We start from the raw sequence: 25,782 nt of genomic DNA, 5'->3' as shown, positions 1-25,782 counted from the left end.
TTTGAGTAGTCTAGGTATGGATACATGTCATGTCTGGTGTCCACATTTTCGCATCCTTGGCAGGCAGCTCGCCGCCGCATCCACTGTCATTTTAAAAATCACAACGAGGACGAGATGTTAAGTTGACACCGGCAAAAAACCCTTCAACTCTGCCAAGAGTGGGGGGGATAGAAATCCGCCCAACTATTAATCATTAAAAAAGCAATTACAGGCACTTCCCTGGCAAGTTTATCAGGCTGTCATCTTCACTCCATCTCTATTTAGACCTATCTACTTCCTGGATAACCACCTCTCTGTCAGTTTGGCTCCGGGGTGAAACATGAGTAGATGCTGATGAGCAGCAACAAGACACTCTGAAAACTCAAAGGTTCTACAGAGAACCAATGTGGTGAAACGATACCAGCAAGCAAAATAGTTTCTCTCTTTTAAAAGAGTACATGGTACTTTCTTTTTTTTTTTTTTTTTTTTTTTTTTTTTACAATATTCCATGAAATATACTTCAATTGGACTAGGCTATTTTAAGTCACCAATTATAAAAAAATTTTATAGTGCAGTGATTCGTACAGTAAATGTCCCATATCATTCTTTAAATTTATTATTTCTGCAATAAATGTCTGTCCTCCATGATCTTGCAAGTATTTTTGTGAATATTGTGGTCCAAGATGACCACAGTAGTATTTTAAAACTGCCGGTCGGCTGTCCTGTTTGTGGTGCGCAGACTTGTACAAATTGTTTCTACAGCTTATGTTTTGAGCGTGACACAGAAATTCGAGAGCTCAGGGAAGGTTTAGAGCATTTCTTCAGTAAGAGGCTGCAGTGGCTGCAGTTAGCAGAAGTGCTGAGGCCGAGCCGTTTGTTTCATCCAGCTTTATTGCTGTTGTCACTTGTTTTTAATGAAATTGGAGTTCAGTTGAAGAAGGCGGGGTATTTATTCGTGCCGACGCACCTCATCAGGCCTACTCAGCATGTGTGTGTGTGTGTGTGTGTGTGTGTGTGTGTGTGTGTGTGTGTGTGTTTGAGTGAGGGGGAGTATATGCGTGTATATTCAGTGACTTTTACTTTTAAGTTCACATGCCAAGGGCTGGTAGAGTAGAATTGTATTTCACAAGAACATTCACAGTATAGTCTAAATAATTCATATACATTTTTCATAAAAAATATGAAACCCTTCAATACAGTTTTATGAAAGTAGTCAGTACTGTTTATAGTTTTGGGCGTTAAAGTCCATTTACTTACCTTTAAGTTACTTCCTTATACAACAGTTTAAACTACATTTTGATATTTAATCATCCAGGCAATGGATTTGCTTTGTGTTGATTGGCTGTACGGTGGCCAGCAGGGACCAACTTTGGATGCATGCAGAGGACAAGGACTGTGTAGAACCACATATTGAAATGTTATCAGCTACAAAAGGTTAAACAGCAATGAGGCGTGCAGACAGTATGCATGCGTGCAAAAGCATATGATAATGAGTGTTAATGTGTGTTTTGTGTGAGTGCGGTGCAGCGTGTAAGCTCCATGCATACTGTATGTGTTCTTGAGTTTAACATGCGAGTGTGTGTTCCATGCACGCCCCAATGCACCTGCATATATATCTGCACAATCTGAAATAAGTGGTGTGTGTGTGTGTATGTGTGTGTGTGTTTGCCCGTTTTATTGCTTACTTTATGTTTGTTATTGTGTGTGTATTTGTTATTGTGCGTGTATTTGTGTGTGTGTGTGTGTGTGTGTGTGTGTGTGTTTGTGTCTTTATGTAATTTGGTGTATTTGTTTATCGAGAATGTTTGCTCATTTGCTCCTATAAGTGTTTGTCCTGTGTGTGTTTGTATTTACACTATAGGTTAATGTATGCGCTGTTTGTATGTGTTTGTCATTGTATCACTTATGTGTGTTTGTGTATATTTGTGGATACAGTACATACCTCCCATGCACAAATTTGAAGTATCGCATTAAAAAAACTGGATGGAAACTGCAAAACTGGATAAAATGTTCTTAATTGCGCAAAAAAGTTGATGGTATGAACGGGATATGGAAATGCCTTGAACCAAATTCCTGATCACCTCTCTCTATTTTTCTTCCGTAAATTGGTTAGATTGCAAAGGCGACTTGTTTTGCTTCCAGTTAGCAAGCTCTAATTCTTCTACTGTGATTACTGGCAGATTACAGCCACGTGTGGCCTTCAGCACCGACTTCTGACCAAACTACGCTGTAGCCTAGTTTACTCGCTATCTATGAAAACACACCTAATTCACACTTCTTTTTACATTAAAAAAAGTTTGCTTAAATTTCGCTTGTGGAAACACAGCTACTGGCAGTCTTTCTGCCAGAAAAATCAACTGTTGCCTACTAGAGAAGCCTCCTTGTGTCTACTTTATCTCAAAAAGATTACGAGAAGTAGCAACAGGACCCAAGGGTGGCGGGGCTTAGCCAAGGCTCAACATAACATCTAATAGACTAATAAGAGATACTCAAACATACTGCAAAGAATAAACAATAGTATAAAAAGTATAGAAAAAAACTAAGCGCAGCATAGATTACAACATGGATTTATTTGAGAATCCTTCATTTCAGACAAGAGGCTATGGAAAGCATTATGTCATTGAGTGTACTTACAAGTAATCCATAGAAGTACAGATGCGCGTGTGTGTGTGTGTGTGTGTTTGTATGCGTGTGTGCATGCATGCATGTGGTTCGGGCATTTGTTACACACACACTGAGGCAAAAATGAGTGTGCAGCTACAGTCGCCAGTGAGTCACACTGCCAGCCTGCCCTCCGTGACAGTTAATGAGCTGTCACTTCTTTCTCCTTTCTGTCGTTTTCTGCTGCACCCACGTCTTCTGTCTTTATTGGAAAGCTATATAGAAAACTGTCTCTCTCTCTCTCTCTCTCTCTCTCTCTCTCTCTCTTTCTCTCCTTCTCTCCCTCTCTGGATGGTTATTAAATGAACTGCTGTGCCAGAAAAGAGGGAGCGAAGCAGAAGGAGGAGAATTTTTTTTTGGATGGGGGGTGGGGAGATTAGCTTCTCCTCTTCCTCCTCCTCCTCTTCCTCAGGTTTTCCGCGTCACGCGCTGCGAAGGGACGTCAAAAGAAGACAAATTACGATATATATCCCCCCCCTTCTGCCACGGAGCGAGAGGACTTTGAAGGAGGGATTTTGAACAAAGCCAGGATGCAGAGGAAATGTGTCAGAGGACTTGAGTTAGGCCTGAAAAGCCATTCTGAGAAAAAAACACAGTGGAAATGTAATACCAGTCCGTCTATGGATAAACCCTCTGATGTACTCAGACGTATCAGAGCTTGTGCTCACGGGGATTGTCGAGCCTGTATACATCAGACAGATACAGACAGGTGGTGGGGCTGGGGGGATCATTTACCAGGGAGCGTCTAGAGTCTATTTAGAAGTTTCCAAGTGTGTTTACACTCAGTTTGCTTCAACTCCTGCAGTGCCAAATAAAGGGATCATTAATTTCCATTATTGTTAGAAAAGTGGGAAAATAATTGCATATGTAATTTCTGTATGTTATGCTAGGTGTTTTTCAATGAACTCTAAAGAGAAAGGCAACAAATCCATAATACAGAAAGCAGTCCATATTTCAACCCAACCCTTATGAAATACCATTCCATAGTAGATTTTTGCTCATGTGAATACCTTTTTCTTGATACTTTGCATCGCCACTTTCTAATAGATGAAGGTACACATGATGTAGTTATTATGGTAAGAAAAAAATAGTTCAGTTTCCTCAGTGGCGTAAGGTAGTTGCTAGGGGTGCACGATTCAGAAAATGTCACGATTCGATTTGATATCGATTTTCAGGCTCGAGATTCGATTCAAAAATGATTCTCGATTTAAAAAAAACGATTCACAGTATGTAAATGTAGTTACTTTCCCCATGTGATTGCAGTAGACATACAATAAAAAAAAATTTTTTTTTTTAATTAAAAAATATGAATCAATTTTTTGGAATTTTATGAATCGATTTTGAATCGGTAGAGCTTGAATCGCGATTCGAATGTGAATCGATTTTTTTTGCACACCCCTAGTAGTTGCGACTACTCCCCCGTTTTCTCATCATGTTCTATAACCAGATTTTATGGTCATATTTCGGAAACTGGGTGATTGTTGTTGAAAGTCTATAGAACCATAAAATAATGAATCTCATGAATAGCAGCACAACTGAAAATGGGAGTATCAGCTCACGGAGGAGAGACCGATGCATGGTGGTGTGGTTTGTTAGGAGTGCAAACAGTAATCCATGACCCACCATGGTTGTAGTTCCATGCATCAAATTCAGTCAAGAGAAGCCCAATAGTGTCACACTTGACTGGCTGGTGTTTTAAGACTTTACACCAGAGATCTTCAACAGGGGGTCCGGGACCCCTCGGGGGTCCTCAGAGGTACTGCATTAAAAACATTACCATGACATGAATCCAACATGAATCCAACATATTATTTGCAAGTATAAATCAGCTTATTTGGGGAAAAAAACCATTATTGATAGGCTTACTGGCCTATAGGTAAAGTAGTCACTAAGGTAGCCATCCACAGATACAGTTAACAAGGATTCACTGTGCCACATATATGTTTAACATTAAAACATGCATTATGAAATCATGTCGACAATTATTTGAATAGAACTATGCGCGAAAAAGGTATATATATATAAAAGCTTTAGGCTGCCCCACACGTTATTGTAGGCCCAGTTTAATATGCAACTTTACACTCCTGCTGCTTCATCTCTGTTTCAGATAAGGGTTCCATAAGGGGTCCATAAGGGGTCCATAAGGGGTCCTGGGCTTAAAAAACGTTGAAGACCCCTGCTTTACACCATAAGACTTCCATAGTTCCCTTAGTCTAAGCACTGGTTATCTTTCACCTTTGAGGTAATTGAACCTCTAATCCTGGCAGTTTAAGTATCCTGATCTCCCCAGTCAGCTACGGTACGCGGCTATTTCTCTTTAGCTACTGTGGAACAAACTCATTTCATCTGCAGCCAGTTTCATTTGCTGCACTGGAAGCAAACCTGGTTGATTAAATATGTGGAAGTTTGTTTCTTTGCTTTTTTTTTCTTTCATCTTTATTACCTCACCCTGCTTTCCTCACGCAACTCTGTGAGTAATCTATAGTTTGTTCTAATTAGATGCTATACATGTAAGCCACATAGGGAGCGGTTGCCTCCGGCTAGCTTTAATGATTTTTTCCCCCGCTTAACCGTGCATCTTCAACCCTATGATTCTACTCTTATGGCTTAACCACAGTAGCGTGCTTGTGTGCGTGAGTGTGTGTGAATGACTCTCAGATGATATTCCTCCCCAGCGGCCTCCAGCAGTCCTCAGACTGTGACAGGGAGAGTAATTGGCCATCAAAATAATCCAGACCCCTTCCTTCATCCGCAGCTAGCCGCCGGCAAGTGGAATTAGACACTGAATTTAGCCAGGGACTTTAAACACAACCTGTGTGTGTGTGTGTGTGTGTGTGTGTGTGTGTGTGTGTGTGTGTGTGTGTGTGTGTGTGTGTGTGTGTGTGTGTGTGTGTGTGCGTGTGTGTGAGAATATGACTCTCATGCAGCCCCTTGACTTTAAAAAAAAAAAATACATTCTGTAATTCTGTATTAAATACAATTATCTGATGAATGCCTGATGAAGAGTGGATTATATATAATAGGATTACAGTAATCACATTACAAAAGTTTTGCAAAAATTGTGTGTGCAGCAATCTAATTATTTCATAGACAAAGACTATATAATGGCACTTTTTCTACACATTTTAATACATTTCTCTGCATGAAAAGTGCAGAGCCGTATTGCAAAGGAGCTATGTTATGGTAAAGCATTAGTTTGTAACAGTGCCACTTTTCTAATTCAGTTTTGTATTTGACTACATTTTAGATCTGCCGTTTACTGGGTACATTGACTCTCTGTCATCATCAAAAGCAGCAGCGACTACTTCAGATAAGAAGAGTTCACTCGCTGTGATTTAGCACTTAAAGCCAATATCATGTCCACTGCCTGACGGAGATGAGAGCCGCGCTCCTCAGTGCAACTCCACTCCTGCCGCCAAGTAATCGCATTTGTGTTTGTACAACCTTAGTAATGCAGCAAATCAATGGAGCGGCTGCAAAAGGCCCGAATGCTATTTACTCCCACTTGGAAAACAACCTTGAAAAAAACCAACCTCGTCTCATCTCTGACAGGAGAGTGAGGGTTACTATTTTTGTCATTATGCGTTCCTTTCAAATGACGCTTTTTAAGTCTCAAAGGGGATGTGAAATGTGAAATTGATTTTCTAGTTTTCTTAGGTCGTAATGAGATGTTTACAAGTTTTCCTTCTCAGTGACTCTTGACCAAACTTGCTGCATTCGGACACTGTCGGAGTATTTAAGTCAGCGACTCGTTTCTTTAGCACAGCCTGTGCTGGAACCCACCTCACCGAACACTTTCTTTCACTTTGTTTACTTCCTGCAGTCTGTCACCAACTCACTTTAGCTGTAGTCTTCCCTGCTACTCTGATATCCGGTCACACACAGGGACTGAAACACACAATCCTCCTCAGTTCAGTTCCCATACACACAACATGAAATACAATACAAAGGTTAAATTGATCTAAAAGAATGCAACACATGTGTATAAAACTAAGGTAAAATGCAGTGGGGTGGTTTATGGTTCATTTGAATGTTTGAATCTGCTTCACCGAATTTTCAGAAGCCTGTTTCTCTGCCCAGAGGGGAGGATTTCAAGTAGCCTGGTATCGCAGCAACAATTTTTTTTCAGCAATTCAAAACGGTCTGGTGTTGTGCTCATTTACAGCTCTTTTTTTTAAGCCAATTACAGTTTTGTAGTCAGGATTAAAATGGGGATGTTAATGTCTCGTGCCAGAGCCGGAAAAATGGTCACGAAAAAGGCAACAAGCATGGATGAGATGTATATCTTAAAGTGCTCATATTATGCTCATTTTCAGGTTCATAATTGTATTTACAGGTTATATCAGAATAGGTTTACATGGTTTAATACTGCACATTGCTGCAGCTCCTCTTTTCACCCTGTGTGTTGAGCTCTCTGTTTTAGCTACAGAGTGAGACATCTCACTTCTGTTCCATCTTTGTTGGGAGTCGCACATGCGCAGTACCTAGGTAAGGACTACTAGCCAGTCAGAAGAAGAGTATGAGGGCGTGCCCTGACAGTACCTAGGTAAAGACTACTAGCCAGTCAGAAGAAGAGTATGAGGGCATGCCCTGACAGTAGCTAGGTAAGGACTACTAGCCAGTCAGAAGCAGAGTATGAGGGCGTGTCCTGACAGTAGCTAGGTAAGGACTACTAGCCAGTCAGAAGCAGAGTATGAGGGCGTGCCATGCTAGCAGCTAGGTGAGCATTATAACGTGTGTTCCAAAGTGACCACGTTTGTCTCTGAAGTAAAGGCTGGACTACAATAGAGCTGTTTAGAGCAGTTTGTTTTCTGTTGGAGATGGTAAGTCCCTTTGGGGTGGACTTTGGGCTTTTTCACTTTGGAAGCCTATTACATGAAAAAAAAAGATCTATAACACACTAAAGGAAAGGGAAAATGCCAAAAAGCATAATATGAGCACTTTAAAGCTGCATAATCAGTATTTTTAGATCAAGAATGGATCAAGTCACTCACTTGTGACAAGCTAAGAGAGGATTATCAAAAGCTCAGCAATTCCCCTCAGCTCTACGGAGTATTTTAACTGCTCATTGTTCTGTTTTTACAGCCTGCAAATGTAGTTGTGGTTCTGTTTTATTAGTAACAATTTCTGAGAAACCCGCTGTACATTACCTGCCCAGCACCAAACAGCAGACACATAAAGTCAGCTGGGGAAGAACTCAAGAGCTACATATGTTTCTGTGGAGTTGGTGGAGACCCAACCAGAGCTCAAAGAAGAAAGATTGGACAGACATTCATCAGGTGGACACACTCCACTGAGATGATAATGTTGTTTCGTGTCACTGGATGTCTAATTGGGCAACTGTTTGCTTACATGTTCACCCTAACTGCTACATAAGTGGATAATGTACAGTATACGTGTGTAAGTGTTGTGTTACAGCTTGTTGCCCCCCCAAAGTGGCCAAAGAAATAAGTCAATGCAGCTTGAAATTGGCATATTTCTCCGATCGACACGACTGACAATAAATTAACTGATCCGAGTAACCGCCGGGGCAAACTAACGCTACTTCCCCTCCACAGCAAACAGCCAACACACACACACAATGTCACTCTGATTAATGAAGTGAAAACAAACTGTCAGTTTAGCCTTATTATCAGACTAGATGTCAAACTACCACAACTTCCTGTCAATGTTAACAACAATCTAATCTCTGCAGAAAATACAGTCTTTGTTTGGAGTTTCTGGTGCTTTTATCTCAAATTTTTCTTCTCTTGATTAAGTTTTAAGTTGCGTAATTTTTTTTTTTTATGTCATGCAGGTTGTTGAAAACTTTCAGATAAAATCTAACTTCTCTGTCTCTTTCCCTCTCTCTTCCCTCTCTCTTCCCTCTCTGCAGGTCCGCCGGTAAACGTAACCTGCAACATTTTTATCAACAGTTTTGGGTCCATCGCTGAAACAACAATGGTAAGCTCAGTTATTCTTAACACGGCTTTGTAACACAGCTCGACGTGTAGATTTTGATATTATTTATTCGCCACTTGTGTGTGTGTGTGTGTGTGTGTGTGTTTGTGTGTGGGATGGTTGGGGCTGCTAATGGAAAAATGTCACATCTCGTTGTAGCTCCATTTCAGCTGGGGCAATTTTTGTACTTAAAAATGTGATTAATTGAAACGACGGCAGCGCTGATATTCAGTTTTTGTTTATGTCCTTTTGAAAAATTAAAAGCCTTCTGCCCTCTGAGTGTTAAGAAAAGTATCCGCCTCATTGAGCTTGTCTCCCATTTCAAACACTTCATTTGAGAGAGAGAGCATCACTGCCGCGGCCATTTGCATAACAACGCGGCGGTGGTGCTGCTGTCATGCCTGTTTGCAAGCAATGGGAGGGGGGGTGGGTGATTTACGCTCATTCAATACACAGCAAATCCATTAGTGTTAATATAACTGAACCATCAACCTTCACAGAGCAACAAAGCAGATATGGTGACACTGAACTGTAATATGTGTGTGTGTGTGTGTGTGTGTGTGTGTGTGTGTGTGTGTGTCTGTGTGTGTGCGCGTGTAGAGATGATCTCAGTAGCCATGGCATTCATGAATGTTGCAATAAACCAGGACACACTCGCCACTCCAACCTCGGTAAAAACACATGAATCGTGTTTTCATCCACCAAAGGTATCAGGACTGCCAGCTGTGCAAACCTTCTGCAGGGTCACAGCAACCATTGTGGACACGGAGGTCAAGACCCGCGGAACCTCCCTAATACACACTAACACACACTTGGCGGTAGGGCTGGGCGATATGGAGAAAATCAAATATCACGATATTTTTGACCAATTACCTCGATATCGATACAGCAACGATATTGTAGTGTTGACTAATGGTGCTTTCACAAAATATTTACACAATGAGATTTTTGATAAATAATCATCAGTAATGTGGATATAATGACTAAGTGGGTAAAGGTAAATAATAGAGCAGTTACAACAGTCTGGGAAGTTCAGAAAATGACATCACTTTACTGTAATACAGCCTGTAAAACCAGGAAAAGACAACACTTATGCCATATTACGATATTACGATATCCAAAATCTAAGTCGATATCTAGTCTCATATCACGATATCGATATAATATCGATATATTGCCCAGCTCTACTTGGCGTATCAGATAATCAAAAAAATCAGCTGTCTACAAAAACAAAATGTAATTTATCTGACAGGAATAAAAAGCCTTTATCAAAACTTAGAGATGTATAAGAACACCCTGGGGTCATTTTGATGAGGGGTTTAGTCATGCTATGAGCGTGGCTCTAGAGATGGCAATAGCTGGATCTAACTTCTCTTCTTTAAAAGCTCCTCGCTTCTAGCTTGAACTGGAAGTGGTTCTGGCCCTCCTTCATGAAGGCCGTCTCAAAGCTTGTTTTTCTGCTCCGAGGAGCAAGGATGTTAGCCTGTTGTACAGAGAGTCTGGCCACTCTCCATTGACAAGTGTTAAAGGTCCCATGGCATGAAAATTTCACTTTATGAGGTTTTTAACATTAATATGAGTTCCCCCAGCCTGCCTATGGTCCCCCAGTGGCTAGAAATGGTGATAGGTGTAAACCGAGCCCTGGGTATCCTGCTCTGCCTTTGAGAAAATGAAAGCTCAGATGGGCCGATCTGGAATCTTCCCTTTATGATGTCATAAGGGGAAAGGTTACCTCCCCTTTCTCTGCTTTGCCCGCCCAGAAAATTTGGCCCACCCATGAGAGAGAGACATCATGGCTTTCAAACGAGCAAAGTGGTAATTGGTCAAGGCCACACCCCCACCCTCCACCTTGCCCCCCCCCCCCTCCTCCTCAATAGCTACAGACACAGAAATGGCACATCCTAAGGAAAGCTCATTGTGGGACTGGATCTAGTGGCTGTAATTCTGCACCAAGGCTGAATTTCAGGAAAGAGACTTCAGATACAGTATTAGGGGACCACTAAGGTCTATATAAAAGAGACTTCAGATACAGTATTAGGGGACCACTAAGGTCTATATAAAAGAGACTTCAGATACAGTATTAGGGGACCACTAAGGCCTATATAAAAGAGACTTCAGATACAGTATTAGGGGACCACTAAGGCCTATATAAAAGAGACTTAAGATACAGTATTAGGGGACCACTAAGGTCTATATAAAGAGACTTCAGATACAGTATTAGGGGACCACTAAGGTCTATATAAAAGAGACTTCAGATACAGTATTAGGGGACCACTAAGACCTATATAAAAGAGACTTCAGATACAGTATTAGGGGACCACTAAGGTCTATATAAAAGAGACTTCAGATACAGTATTAGGGGACCACTAAGACCTATATAAAAGCATCCAAAGAGCACCATGTCATGGGACCTTTAACTTCCTTGAAGGTGGGTACTCTGTTGAAGTTTAAAACTATTGGATCTGCCCAGAGCCACTCTGGATCTGCCATAACCAATCGCTAACGTTTGGTCGTGACGTCGGCTTAGCATCGCTAGCGTTCGCCTTAGCCAAGTCCTTCACCACTAACGGAGTGAGCTGGAAAATCTAACTTTTCCCGAACCCCGTGGGGAGGAGGGCCACAACATCATGGCCACCAACACAACTCAGCAAAGACTGTTCTTGCTCGGGCTTTAACTTCTGGATATTCGGCAGCGTTGCCACAACGGACCGAATAGCTTCGCTCGCATCTTTCTCCACCGCCATTACGGAACTACAACTCATACTAGCGCACAACCTCAACGTCATCGTTCTCAGCCACTCCCTCTGTTCGCTGATCGGACCGCCAAATATTTGGCCGGAGAAAACCCAAGAATATACCACAAACGCAGACGTAGTACTGAAGGGAAATGAAAATTGAGCGGAAGTACGTAGGAGGGCGGAGCCAGGCTACGAGGATGGAAGATGGAGGAGGGATCTCTGAGGAGCTATGAGCAAGGATACACGAGAGCAGCCTTCCCAGAAGCCGTGCAGCGGAAAGCCATTGCTAACTCCGCCCATACATCTGATGTATTCAAGTGACGCTTCAGAGAAAAGGACATCTCACAACTCTTTCTTGGTTTCCTCTCTCCTCGTGTGATTTCCTCACGTCTCTCCCGTGCTTCCTCGGTGGGACGGACTAAGACAAGAGGAAGAAACGGGGTGCAATTTAAGAACCTGAGATGCAGCAAATGCGGGTCAGCCACTTTTGTCCAGATTAAAATAACCATTAGATGAGTTGAGACACAATTTTGTAGACACATTCATGGTCCTCAGAGGATGAGTCCCAATGCTTTTGGTGATTCCCTGACTTTTCCTTTAGCGCCACCAGCGGGTTAAAATTTTTCACTTTTCCTGTGAAATATCTCAAACTTCTTCTGGAGGGGTTGGCACAAAACTTTGTACAGACATTCATGGTTTCCAGACAATGTATCCTTATGGCTCTGATGATCCCCTGGTTTCACCACTAGTGCCACCATGAGGTTGTAATCTTTATCTTTTAGTGAGAACTTGACAGCAGCATGGATTGCCTGAATGACGGATTTTTCCTCAGTTTGTCTTTCTGAGGTTTCTCCCATTTATTTTCCTGATTACCCATTTTTTCTCTGGGACTTTTCCCTGCCCTAAAAAAAATTAGATTTTTCAGATGTTATCGGAGCGTCTGACCCCCACTGCCTGTCAGAGCAACACGTCAATCAAGTTATACTTCTGGATGCTGAGACTGACGACCAGAGTCAGTGATGTTGCCCTTATCTCTCAAAGGGTGAATTAGAAGCGGAAACAACTGAAATAATTGGATTTATTTTTTATCAAACCAGAAAATCCATTTTATAGCTCCAGAGGCTGAGGACGGTTTTCTCGATGCAGTGATGGTGTTCATTGCATTATGTAGCTCTCGCTTTAAACGTAGACTACAATATCCCTCCATCCTCCCCACACACACACACACACACACACACACACACACACACACACACAGTGCTGCTGGGGCCGGAGCACAGTGATATATGGAGTCGTCAGAATGGCGCAGTGCGTGTTCAAGTCCCGGCGGTACGCGGCTTTATTCCTGTTTCAGCGCTCTCCTTGCTCGCTTACTCGTTCACTTCACTCTTTCTCTCTCTCTCACACACACACACACACACACACACACAAACACACACACTCAGACAAACACGCAACCCCCTTCTCTCACTCTTCATCCCACTCTACAACTCGTTTTCTCCCTCCATTATTTCCTCTTATTTTAAGAACAGACGTGTAGTCACACAAGACTTATAATATCCAAATTCAATGATATTTTGAGTTTAAGAAAACTTTGACTTATCAATATCAATAATTATAATTATAATTATCGCCAATAAAATTGGTGAAATGGTTCTTACTGTCGTAGTGAAAAATGACATTCTCAGCTTCCGACTCACGTAATAATACACTCAATTGCTGTAACAGTTCTTCCATTTTCTCCAGAATGGCATTATGTATGAGTAATATAAATGTGTTTTATTGTCGTCTTTCTCTTTACCAAATCCTAAGGTTAGATATGAGGTATAAAGCCTAATAAACCCAATCTCGTAGGATATACGCTGTTCTGTACTATTTGTGACATTCATCTCTCTCTGACTCTCTGACTCGCTCACTCTCTCTCTCTCTCTCTCTCTCTCTCTCTCTCTCTCTGACTCTCTGTCTCTCTCTCTCCCTCAAACTTACACACAGTTATCTCACTGCTCATTTGTTCCCATCCCATGCTTTACACTGTGTTACTTAAAGTATGATTGTCAGCTTTATCCCCCCCCTCTCTCTCTCCATGCATATCTCTCCTTCGTTCTCTCTCCATCTATCGTGGTTGTAGTGGCTCTCAAAGGAAGAGCAACAGTAAACTGCCAGGTTGCTTTTAGATACTAATTCCTAGAAACATTCTAAACTGGGGTACGAAGTTTTCTAGAAAAGGCACAAGAAACCCACCAGAATAGTAAAATGCAGCCCTCCTGCTGCAGCTCTCCCCTCTCTGTCCTCAGCCCCTCTCTTCATACAGTAACCTGTATGAGTACTAGTCATTCATTGTATCTTGCTGGCATTATATTGCGGCCATTCTATGAAAACTACCATTCTGTTTTCTTTGTAAAGCCCTTTGAGATGACATACTGTGATTCGAGGTCTAGCTAGCTACAGAAACATTAGTCTCGCTTTGCCAGACCTTCCTCCACAGCGCTGCAGCAACTTGTTTTGGTGGAACATGTGTACGTTCACAAGTAGTTTTAGTCGTGCAACAGAAAACTCAGATTGGACAGATAGTCTAGCTAGCTGTCTGGATTTACCCTGCAGAGATCTGAGAAAAGGTTAACTATCGTCCTCATGAGTTTAAAATGCCAACACAAAGGAAGCCCAAGGCAACGGATATCCAGCCTAAAGGAGTGAAATCCGGCGAAATTTTCGTCGGCAACGGAGCAATCCCGGAAGTGGAACGTCAAGGATAAAGACTGCAGAAACATGAACTTGAATTAGCCACAGCCGTGAGCCTTTGACTCTGGTTAGCAGAAGGCTAAACTATTAACATTTTCTCTCCATCTCAGAAACGCTTCGCCAATATTGACACGTGTTATATTACATTTTTTGTCAGACTTTCTTTTAGACTCTTTTTGAGAAGTCCATCATCCTTCTTCTGGGTTCCTTTTATCCTTCCAATTCTGCCGGATTTTCCGTCACTGAATCAAGCTTTCACCATCTAAAGGGACGTGCACGCGCATCTGCACTTGTAGAACAGCCAATAGGAATACCCTCTCTCTGAAATGGCCTGTGATTGGCCAAAGTCAACATCAAGGACTAGATTTACTAAAGCCTGAAAACAGAGCCAAGAGGAGGGACAGAAGTCTTGAAATCTCAAACACCAAAATAAAGAAAAAGTGGACAGTATTTCTGCCTTGTGCGTGTCAGTTAGTGTATGTATTGGACCTTGTGTCTGTGGACTTTATTATATCTGCACTGTGTCTCTGCAGCTGTACACAGTCAGCACTCTTGATCTAGCACTATTTTAGTCTCACAGCTCTGGTCTAAATACTGTCTCAGAGCAGAAATCCACATTCATTTTGGAGGTATAATTGCTGCAAAATGTCTCCCTCTGATGTACAGTCGCTTAATGCCTCTTAGTTTTGCTTTTCTTTCCCAGACATCCACAAAATGCTCAGTTCAACGGGCAAATGTCTCATTTTTCAAAATCACCTCGAGCTCCAGAGAGACGTTTGCTGTTGTAAATTGATTTGGCATCCCACAGTGCTGCTGTTGGTGGTGGTGCGGCTTATTTCGAGGCCACACAGTGAAAAACAGCATATTTTTCTCTTTCAGTGCAATGTTGTCTGGGCAGAGCAGATGTGGCGCCATAATGTGTGAGACTCCGTAACCTCCTATCGCTCCTTCCTACCTGAGCAGCATCCAGGGAGGCGGCAGGATGTTATGACAGGCGTGGAATTAGAATATGGCTGCTGCTGTTTTTCTGTAGTTCTTGCATTTGTTGTTGTTGAAGGAGAAGAAGAAGAGGAAGAAGAGGAAGAAGAAGAAGAAGAAGAGGAGTAGTAGTAAGATTGCAGTCTTTCATGCATGGTTTACTGCCTGAATTTAATACATGCTGAAATGAGTGTGGTATTGTGTAAGTACAGCATTTCCTCTGCTAATGGTTTCTTAGCAGCGTGGCGGCACTTAACAGTCCAACGGCTTTATGTCGGGATATTAAACCATGAGTATGAGCCTACAGACGCCATAGGAGTCTCACTTTTTACTGCATATCATCATGCGTATGTGACATAACATCCTGCAGTACATTCCCCTGTCCGTAGGAGGACATATTGACTTTTCATTGCAATTACAACTATTAACAATCCCCACCCAAGCTCACAACAACATTTCTTTCTTAACCTCTGTTGTACTCTAACAGCAAAAATGATATGACAGTATCACATGTAAAGAACAATGGCACCCCCAGCAGAGCCATGATACGCACAAATACAAAAACAAACAGGAATTGCACCTCTGCTGTCACCCCCCAAGACATGTCTCAGTCCTTTCCCCTTCTGGCGTTCATCACTTATTGAATTGTAGGTATCATTTCCCACATTTACCCTCTGTAGAAGCTCCCCTAGGTCTCCTTTTTTTTATAAATTGGTGAAATGGTTTCCAGATTTTCTCATATACCCCCAATTTATTAACCTCAACATTTTGTTTTAATAAACATCGAATTAGTCATCCATTCACTCCTGAATCTTAATCATTCCCTGAAATCTTTATTTTGCACCCACACATTTCTTTCCCCTCATTTGAATGGGAGAATGCTGCTCTGTCCAATCCCCCCCCCCCTCAGTTTAATCCACTAAATGTGCATCTATCTGCAGCCACGAGGAGCCTCTGACCCATGATGCTGAAGCTTTATGGAGCGCATGACATCCCCAAGATGACCAGTTTTTCTCCATGAAACCATCTGTTGTTTCATGATTGGCTTTCAAAGGATGTCAAAATAAAGCCGCTTTGTGTTTAAAGGAACACGCCGACTTATTGGGACTTTAGCTTCTTTACCGTAACCCCCAGAGTTAGATAAGTCCATACATACCCTTCTCGTCTGCGAAGCATTGCTACTTCTGCTACTTGGGCGGAGTGATATGCTTGCAGTACCTGAGAAGCCCCGAGCAGAAGTAGCAGTGCTTCGCCTTTCTGAGAATATAGTTCCCAGTTTGTATACGGTTAGAAGATGGCTGTGTCTCATGTGACCTTGTTATTTGTACACGCTGTGACTATACAAATCACATCATGTAAATAGGAACATGTTGGCGTTATTTTGTCACTTATTCAGAGCAGTAGGCTAGATGGAACCTGTTACCTCCAGGATCTATGCTAGGCTAAGCTACTGGTGGGGCCGTCGGACAGAGTTACAACACACACAGAGATGAGAAGGGTATGTATGGACTTATCTAACTCTGGGGGATACGGTGAATAAGCTAAAGTCCCAAAAAGTCGGCGTGTTCCTTTAACAGGTGAAACTGCAGTGTGTGTGTGCATTTGTGGAGGTGATGGTCTGACAGGCTAATCGAGAATTAATTAAGTAGTTTGAGAGAACTGAATCTTGAGTATTTCCTGTTTTCTGATCCAGTGAAAGGCTCGTTTACAACATAGAGCTGCTCGATTATTGTTATATATTATCATATATCGATGATTTTGGTCAATATTGGAATCACGATTATTTAACACGGGGTACCTAGAACTGTGAAATTTCCCTTCCTACTTTTCCCGTTTGAACCTAAGACAAGAGGTTAAGATAAGAGTCTACTTGCAGAACGCGATGTGCAAAAATAATCGTTTTTCTCGATTATTCTGTTTTTGTGATCATTAGGAGCCAAAATCGTAACAGCGATTAACATTATGATTAATTGCACAGCCCCATTAACAGTTATGTTGGTAAAGCTGTCATTGGAAACTGTTTAGAAAAAGGGCAGGCACTATCAAAAAAATACTTTGCAGGTGATTGGATGAACCATCTGTCCGCCGGACGCTGTCTGGTTCGGTCCGCTGATGTTCAGACACAAACGCATTACCTGAAGCCTGACAAGATGGATTTTCGTGATATGTGATCCTGTGATTCTCGCGTGATCTTGTGCTATCGTGAGAATCTCGCTGCCGTGCAAAAGAAAAAAATAGTTCAGCGACATCACAACAATTAGCTGTGAAAGAGTCTGACTCGTGCTACCATTGAATTCATAATTATCTTAGTCTTTAGCGACGCCGTATAAAGGGCATTTCCTCTCAACTTTCGCCCTTTCGAAGCTGGTGTCAAACCACAGGCGGGCGTATGACTGATGACCCTGGCGTGGGTTCGTTCCTCTCTTCTCTATTCCCTCGCTCCCTCGCTCCATCGACAGACGCTCCTCATCTCTGCACCATTTCGGGTTATTTATCATATTCTCGAGCAGAAGAAAAGGCGACTCCTTTTTGAAAGGTCAAGCTCATTTGTTTCATGTGCGATATTCCGTCTAATAAACAGTGATAAACATGGTCTCACTGAGGCTGATGGCCATGTGACTGTATTACACACACACACACACACACACACACACACACACACATACACACACACACGCACGCAGTACTGTGGCTGATTGCTCCTTTAAATGCCACCCGCTGGGGCTGCTGACATGGCCGTGGCTTGTCCCTGCGAAGCATTTCTGCTACACCACGCAGCTTAATGATGGTTTCAGCCTGGCCAAAGTGGCCAAGCTCCATATTTCTGAGAATAATTGACAATTAGGGGGATGGAGGGGCGAGCTAAATGCCATCCCATGCTGAATGAAGACACTCCATCTCTGATTGTGAAACAGGGAGGGGAGAATGGGCGGTGGAGGTTATACAATAAAGCTCCGAGGGAGCAACAGTTAATATCTTCTACCTGGATCGATTCTTAATTCCAACACTAACCTTAATCTAATTCTAACCATCAAAACAACCAATAAAAGAGGTGATGTCTGAGGACCAGACAAATTGACTGCTCTCACCTGAAAAATGACACCATTAGTCCTTTGTTTAAACACGTTTGAGCTACCTCTTGCAGCTCTGAGAGTAGTAACTGACTGTCAAAGTTGGAAGTTACAATGACTAAATTGTCTAGTTTCATTTACCGCTCTTTATCATTTATTCAAGTCAAATATTTAATTTGAGAAAACTCTAAATGTGTCTTATTCACTACTGAACACACAATGCAGTATATGTATTAAGTTTGAATGGCAAAACAGCAATAAAACACACATTTTCTGCTGTTTCCATTTATATACAAAACATCCTAAAAAATATATTTGTATACATTTTGACAGGTCAGGCCTGCTCTACTGACCCATAAATATCTGCTATGAGTTAATTTGTCACTGACACTTGGTCTATTTAGTCGTTACAAATTATCTTAGATCTTCTCATTTACAAAAAAGTGCTCACTCACCAAAACTCAAATTGGTCCTCACAAAGGTAGAAGTGCAGGGATACACACTTTTAAGCACGCACCCAATGCACACACAGTCAGTCCTGTAAGAGATGTATTGATCGTTCAGTTAAACAGCGGAGGCTGAAGGTTTTAAAGCCACATGGTGGAGGTTCATCTCCGCGCTGCAGTCTGGATTTAACCTCCAGTTGGCTCACATTCCAGCTCGATGAAAGCTTTTAAAACCCAGACTTGGATCAGTAAAGCGCAGATCAGCAGCATTAACTGATTCAAAGGTCAAACATTTGACTGCAGGCTTATTTGTACAGGACGTACTGCATATTACATGAGGAGTTAATGCTACGGATGCCTTGTACTTTGAAGGCCGCAAAGAAATGTTCAGCAGAGCGCTTCATTTTACTAAAATAGGCTGTTTAGCATGATTCAGGACAATACACTAAGGCTTTATTCACTAAACCTTTAGACGCACAGATTTTGTTAGGGTATTAGAGTTAGGGCTACTTGGATTAAGAACCTTTCATGATTTAAAAAAAAAAAACATTCAAATATGTATTAATTACACAATATTTGAACAAACCGTATCAGTGGTCGGTACCAAAAGAAACCCAGGAGTTGTGTCAAGTCAATATTTTTGGCACACCTGAATACCATTGGTGTCCAGCTCAGATATTCGTTTTTCAGTATCTCCAAGAACTCTGTATCCGCTGTGTCTGAGAATCATGTCCATTCACATATTTAGTTTCAGTCTCTTCAGTTACTCTTAAGACGGTCTGTAGATGGTTTGCAAACAGCACCAAGGATCGCTGCCTTTATAGAAGACTTAAGAGAGAAAATAAGACTTCACTTCAAACAGGGTTTCCACGGGGTCTTAAAAAGTCAAAAATTTCAAAATCTAAATATTAGGCCTTAAAAAGTCTTAAAGTGCTCATATTATGCTCATTTTCAGGTTCATAATTGTATTTAGAGGTTATATCAGAATAGGTTTACATGGTTTAATTTTCAAAAAACACCATATTTTTGTTGTACTGCACATTGCTGCAGCTCCTCTTTTCACCCTGTGTGTTGAGCTCTCTGTTTTAGCTACAGAGTGAGACATCTCACTTCTGTTCCATCTTTGTTGGGAGTCGCACATGCACAGTAGCTAGGTAAGGACTACTAGCCAGTCAGAACCAGAGTATGAGGGCGTGCCATGCTAGCAGCTAGGCGAGCATTATAACGTGTGTTCCAAAGTGACCACGTTTGTCTCTGAAGTAAAGGCTGGACTACAATAGAGCTGTTTGGAGCAGTTTGTGAACAGTGTTTTCTGTTGGAGATGGTAAGTCTCTTTGGGGTGGACTTTGGCCTTTTTCACTTTGTAAACCTATAACGTGCACAAAAAAGGTATATAACACAATAAAGGAAAGGGAAAAAGCCAAAAAACATAATATGAGCACTTTAAATTTGCTAAAGTTTTGTGTTCTTAAAAATTATTATAATACTAATTTTAAAAAGGTCTTAATTTTCCTGCGTCCATGCAACGCTATCTCTAATGCTGTCTTTTTTTGTTTTAATTCCGTGGTGTTGTAGTTCTTTCTTTCACTAGTTCAAATATAACTTTGCAATATTACAACTACAAATGAGACCAATATGCAACTTATATTGCAGCCAATCAGCTTTCGTGTTATTGGCGCAAGTCTATTTTGGATTGTACCACAGACATAAAACTGATTTTATTCTTCAGCTATGGGGAAGTACAACTTTAACGATACTTGGCTTGAATTTTTTTTTTTTATTTAGGGCTGAGTTGATGTTGTGATAATAATGTCTTAAATTTAATTTATAATGGTCTCGACTTGGTGAAATCTGCAGAAACTGTAACAATCATCAATAAGGAAGGACATGAAGTTGCCCAACAACAAAAACCATGACCACACACTGATTTGGATATGTTCTAAGTCACGGAGGAAAAGGCTTTATCCTTTTGTGCTTTAGAAATCGATCCTCCTTATTGCAACAACAACCCTAACACCCAACACAAGCACTCATTATTATCTCGTCTTTGAAGGCTCTGTGACTTGTGAATTTCTTTGAGAAACGATCTGCAGCCTTTTTATCTCCTGTTCATCAATCCCTCTGACTGTCGTCCCACTGTATCTCTCCATCTCCTGGTGTAAGACTAAAGAGGGAGCAGCAGCTCGATGTCCTTCAGCTCTGTACCAGGCCAACTCTCCACATATCCATCTGCCTGTCTATGAATCCCTCTATTTCTGGTAACTTCATTTTTTTTTCTGTGGTTGTGTTTTGTAAAAAAAACAAAAAACAACTTTAAAACCAAACCACAGCGAACACAAGCCTCCAAGGAAAAGTACCAAAATACGAATAAAGAGTAAAAATAAAGTTTAACGTCTTAAAGGCTGAGGAGGATCTGAGGCTGCATGAAGGAGAAAAAGATGTATGGATGAAGTCCCATAACCACCTGCTCACCCAACTGCAAAATCCTGTCCATCACTCCATCGGTACATCTGTCCATCCATTCCTCAATATGGAGTGCCGGCATCTTGAGTCAGCAGTGCAATGACCGTTGATGAGCCTTTTTTCCCCTTTTCTTTTTTAAAGGGAACATTTCCCCTGCGGGTACAGTTTACATCCTTCCGTCGAAGTTCCAAGTTGTTTCTGGCATTTTTGCTTTATAACTTTTGCAGGTTTGTTGTAATTTAATTTCTCTTCCAAATCAATTTCCCTCGGCCGTGCCTCGTCTGCTTCAGAGAGCCTTTGGCCCTCAAGAGGATGCAGGCGTGGTAGTCGAACGTGGAGAGAGCAGCAGTGATGATGGTGATAGTACAATATGAGCTAAAAGATGAACGATGCGGGGCGCCTGGATAGCTCACTTGGTAGAGTGGGCGCCCCATGTACAAAGGCTCAGTCCTTGTGGCAGCGGCCGCAGCTCCAACCCTGACCTGCGGCCCTTTGCTGCATGTCATTCCCCCTGTCTCTCCTCTTTCACATCTCCAGCTGTACTGTAATAAAGGCCTAAACATTTAAACAAAAAAAGTGTCAAGAACAAGATAAATTGGTTATCGGGTGGCTGGTGCATTGCATTCTGGTCAGTTTCCCGCTCCTGTGGGTGTGGAAATTGTTCTTCTCTGTAATGCCGCTTATCAATATCACTGAATGTGTGATCGATTTTGTTTTGCCATCCATCCACAGCTTTAGAACAGATGCATCTCCCTCTCTAACATCTCCGCTGTCTGTCTCCTCTCAGGACTACAGAGTGAACATCTTCTTGAGACAGCAGTGGAACGACCCTCGGCTGGCCTACAGTGAGTACCCCGACGATTCGCTGGACCTGGACCCCTCTATGTTGGACTCCATCTGGAAACCGGACTTGTTCTTCGCCAACGAGAAGGGGGCCAACTTCCACGAGGTCACCACCGACAACAAGCTGCTACGCATCTCTAAAAACGGCAACGTGCTGTACAGCATACGGTGAGCGCAGGAAGTGTGAGGCTTTACATCCCAACTGTGGGGGGAAAAAAAGGCCTGGTTGTTTGGGGTGGGGGAAAGAAATCGAAAATGTTATGTATCGTGTGTTGTTTTTTTTCCCAACGATTTTTAAAATTGATTCTTTTCCCAGACTGAGAAGTGGCGTATGTATGACACGCCAATTCATATGCCATAATTGGCGTGTTATCAAGACGCATACTCGCTTTTTAGCGTGTTTATCAACGCCGTTTGGCCTCCATTGACTCACATTACCTTGCGATTGTGTGTGAATTTACGCCGTAGCGAGTAGTATGAAAGGGCGAAAATCCACGTAGGGAGGTTGGTCGGGGTGGCGGATGGGTCAAACACAGGACTTAAACTCAACCGTCGCTTTCTTCTTTTCCTAAACCCAACCGGTTCTTCTTTTCCTAAACCCAACCCGTCCGCTGTATACGGCGCTCAAAATGCGTACAGACTTGGCTTTAGAAAGTGGCGTGTATGTTTACGCGATAACACGCCACTTGTAGAAAGTGGCGTGTATGTTTACGTCCGCTGTATACAGCGTAGACATACACGCGGATAGCTCAAAATGCGTACAGATGACACGCCACTTGGCTTAAGAAAGTGGGCGTGTATGTTTACGCAAAGTCATGATATCACGTTGCTTTTCCCTAGAATCGATATTTTGTATTTATTTATTTTACCAATGATTCACCTTAATATTTTCTGTTCATACGCTGATGCTCAACACCATCAGTTTCCAGCAAAACTGAAATTCCAGAAAATGCTGAATATTTTGTATATATATATGTTATGTACTTTTTTTTATAAATGACAGCGTAATGACAGACTGACTGATGACGTGTGATGCGCATTCTTTTTAGAAAACGATTCGTTTTTAGAAATGTCTCATGATATATGGTCTCTAGAAGTGTATCATTCAACTTATGTTTTTGTTAAAGAAGCAAAAGAAAATCCCATTATTCATGACTCGAATGGCAAGACTTCTAGAATCGCAATGAATGAAAATCGCAATACAAATCAAATCGGCACCCATGTATCGTGAAAGAATCGAATCGGGACAAAAGCGTATCGCCCCAGCCCTGCTGGTTATTAAAGTGATTACTGCAGCATTGATACATACAAAAGTCCCCTGCTCATATCCAGACTAATTCATTAAAAGTGCAACAATGTAACTCACTTTTTAGCACCTGTAAAAAGCACAGTGCCTTGATACTGGCGGAGTATAACAGTTCAATGATCATTTTAAAAGAGATATAACAGCAATAGAAAAAAAAGTTTGGAGTCATAGCAGAGGGTTATAAGTCTGGAGGTTATATTGAATCTATCAGTTATAAAACTATGATGGAAGATAGAAAGTGACTGCTCTGACTTCCAGTTTATTGCATTCCAAAGACCTTCATCTTCTGCTTTAGAGTGCTCTTATTGCGTCAAAGTTGGAGGTTTTTATTTCCTCCAGAGCCCTACTTCCTCCCCTTTTTTTTTTTTGTATCTCCAAGACATTCTATTCAAGGCTCTCAGAGTTATAGCCGCCTTCAGCCGACAAACCTTTTAGCCTGCCGGTGCCTCTTCCTCCTCCTCCTCCTCCTCCTCCTCCTCCTCTCCGCTTTTATTGCCTCTGCTGAGGGGCGAATGAGAAAAAGATGCAGCAGCCATGGTAATCTACTGAGCCTGTTAGTATTCCAGCAGCAAGTCTAATCCGTTATCAACCGCAGTTTTCACCTCCGTGTCCAGCAGGAGGAGTTAGATTGGCCCTTTAGAAATATCGTCAGAAAAGGGATGAACTGCGCGCTCCGCCTCTGCCGCTTTCATTTGTTAACTTGACAACATCAGAATGAACCCTCCGTTGATCAGTTTGATCTCGGAGGCGACGAGGCGGCTCGGGATATTAAACCATCCCGAGGGGAAGAAGGAGGAAGTGGGTCTTGTAAATGTTGTTTACTCTGTTATTTGATGTTTATCGCTTAACGATGGAGCAGCGCGAGACGGAGTTATGACCGATGGCCACGTCTCCTCCAAGATGAAATTGAACTTTTTGTTTTGTGATAAACAATTATTTATTTTTTTAAACATATAAAAGCTATGTTGGCTTCATCATCACCACCCACCCAGACAGAAAAAAAAAGATGACACGGTAACTACAATATTCAAGACCATACAACAAAAAGAATAACAAAATAGACAATAAACCAAATGAACATATGTATAAATGACAACTCCATAAGCCCATCATACACGTCTCTCCCCAGCACAAAGCTCCTTAGGAGCCCTCCAGAAAGCTCAGGTACTTTCCCCATTTTCTAGTGTACAGACATCCAATCTGGCAATCAGTTTACATGACATTTTTTTCAAACGGTGCCACCCTAGCCATCTCACAAGCCCACTCCTGGATTGACGGCACCTCTTCATTCTTCCATCCTCTTAAAATAATCTTTCTGGCGATCATTAAACTAGTCTGGACCCAGCTTCTTAAGTGCTTATATATCCCGTTTAGGATTGACCCATCTCCCAGAACAAATAATCTTAGGCTGAATGGAACCTGGGTCCCAGCAATCTCACATAGGTTATCATGTATCCCGGTCCAAAATTCCTGGACCGTATCGCAGGACCCTAAGGCCATGAAGTAATTGGCCGTCTTCTGTGTTACATTTCCAACAATTTAAACGTGTACATTTAGAGATTGGACGACAACATTCGTATGTAGTCACATATCCCGCTGTACTTCAAAAGAAAATGCATTGCTTCCTCTGAGCTGATAATTGGTCCCATTTGTGCACGTGGGGTGCTTTATCAAAAGGAAAATCTATGATGCATGCCAAAATGCATCATGTATTCTGATCAAATGTTAGTTTTCTCTAAAATAATAAGGAAATACTGAAAAAAGGGAAACTCGAGAAATCCATGACACTTTATTTTAGGATGATGGTCTTCACCAGAAAAACAACAACATTTGTCATTTTTTTTTTCTGGTAATCTCTTTAGACACAAAGTGAATTATGACTCCTGCCTGTAAGGAGCAAAAACAGAAGTAGCAGGATGTTTTTATAGAGCCACAATGGAGGAGAGGGAACGTGTGACTTTGAACTGCTTACTTCTTGTTTCCATCAGACAGCATTGATTCCCTTAATTTTCAACTTTAACTTTATTATCCCTCAGGGGAAATTTGTCTTGCAGCCAGGTAAAACATACACACACCCACAGACGTAGGCTCACAGACTCAGGTACAAAAAAAAAAACCATAATAAATTACATGAATACATCGCGTGACAACAGGGAACCTAGAGTATGCCATTGCTAAAACCATCACCATCAATTTAATTCAATTTCAGTTCAATTTTATTTATAGTGTCATATCATAACAGACGTTATCTCAGCACACTTTACAGATAGAGTAGGTCTAGACCACACTATAATTTCCCGACAATTCCCCAGTAGTTAAATGGGAACCCAATCATTGGTTCATTGTGAGGTTTAACAGTTTGGTGGCCTGAGAAATAAAGGAATTGTTGCCCACAGCTAGTCACTAACTCTATTGAAACATTATACTTCCTGCTTGCATCTATCAAAGCATCATGTGAACTATGCTCCCAAAACAGTAGTATTCCCCAAATCGAAGTAATTTCCCAAACAGAAGTCATTTTGACAATTGTTTAGTTCATTGGATGCTAGCAGATTTCTTAAAATATCTGAATAGGTTACTTGTTTGTAGAAGGTCAAGGTCCATTGAAATTAATGTCT

The 25,782-nt window shown here is 41.7% G+C and overlaps 1 protein-coding gene across 2 annotated transcripts in view; it reads left to right on the top strand.

Annotated features, from left to right (window-relative positions):
• glra1 (glycine receptor, alpha 1) overlaps positions 1-25,782 on the top strand; it is a 137,438-nt gene that overhangs the window by 60,475 nt on the left and 51,181 nt on the right. For both annotated transcript variants that reach the window (XM_031317114.2, XM_031317113.2), the window contains 2 exons: positions 8,516-8,583; positions 21,803-22,026. In XM_031317114.2, coding sequence (XP_031172974.1) covers positions 8,516-8,583; positions 21,803-22,026 — 292 coding nt within the window. The remainder of the gene's footprint in view (positions 1-8,515; positions 8,584-21,802; positions 22,027-25,782) is intronic.

Source organism: Sander lucioperca, chromosome 1 (genome assembly GCF_008315115.2).
Source record: "Sander lucioperca isolate FBNREF2018 chromosome 1, SLUC_FBN_1.2, whole genome shotgun sequence".
Lineage (NCBI taxonomy): Eukaryota > Metazoa > Chordata > Actinopteri > Perciformes > Percidae > Sander > Sander lucioperca.
This window is presented reverse-complemented; position numbering and strand designations above follow the sequence as displayed.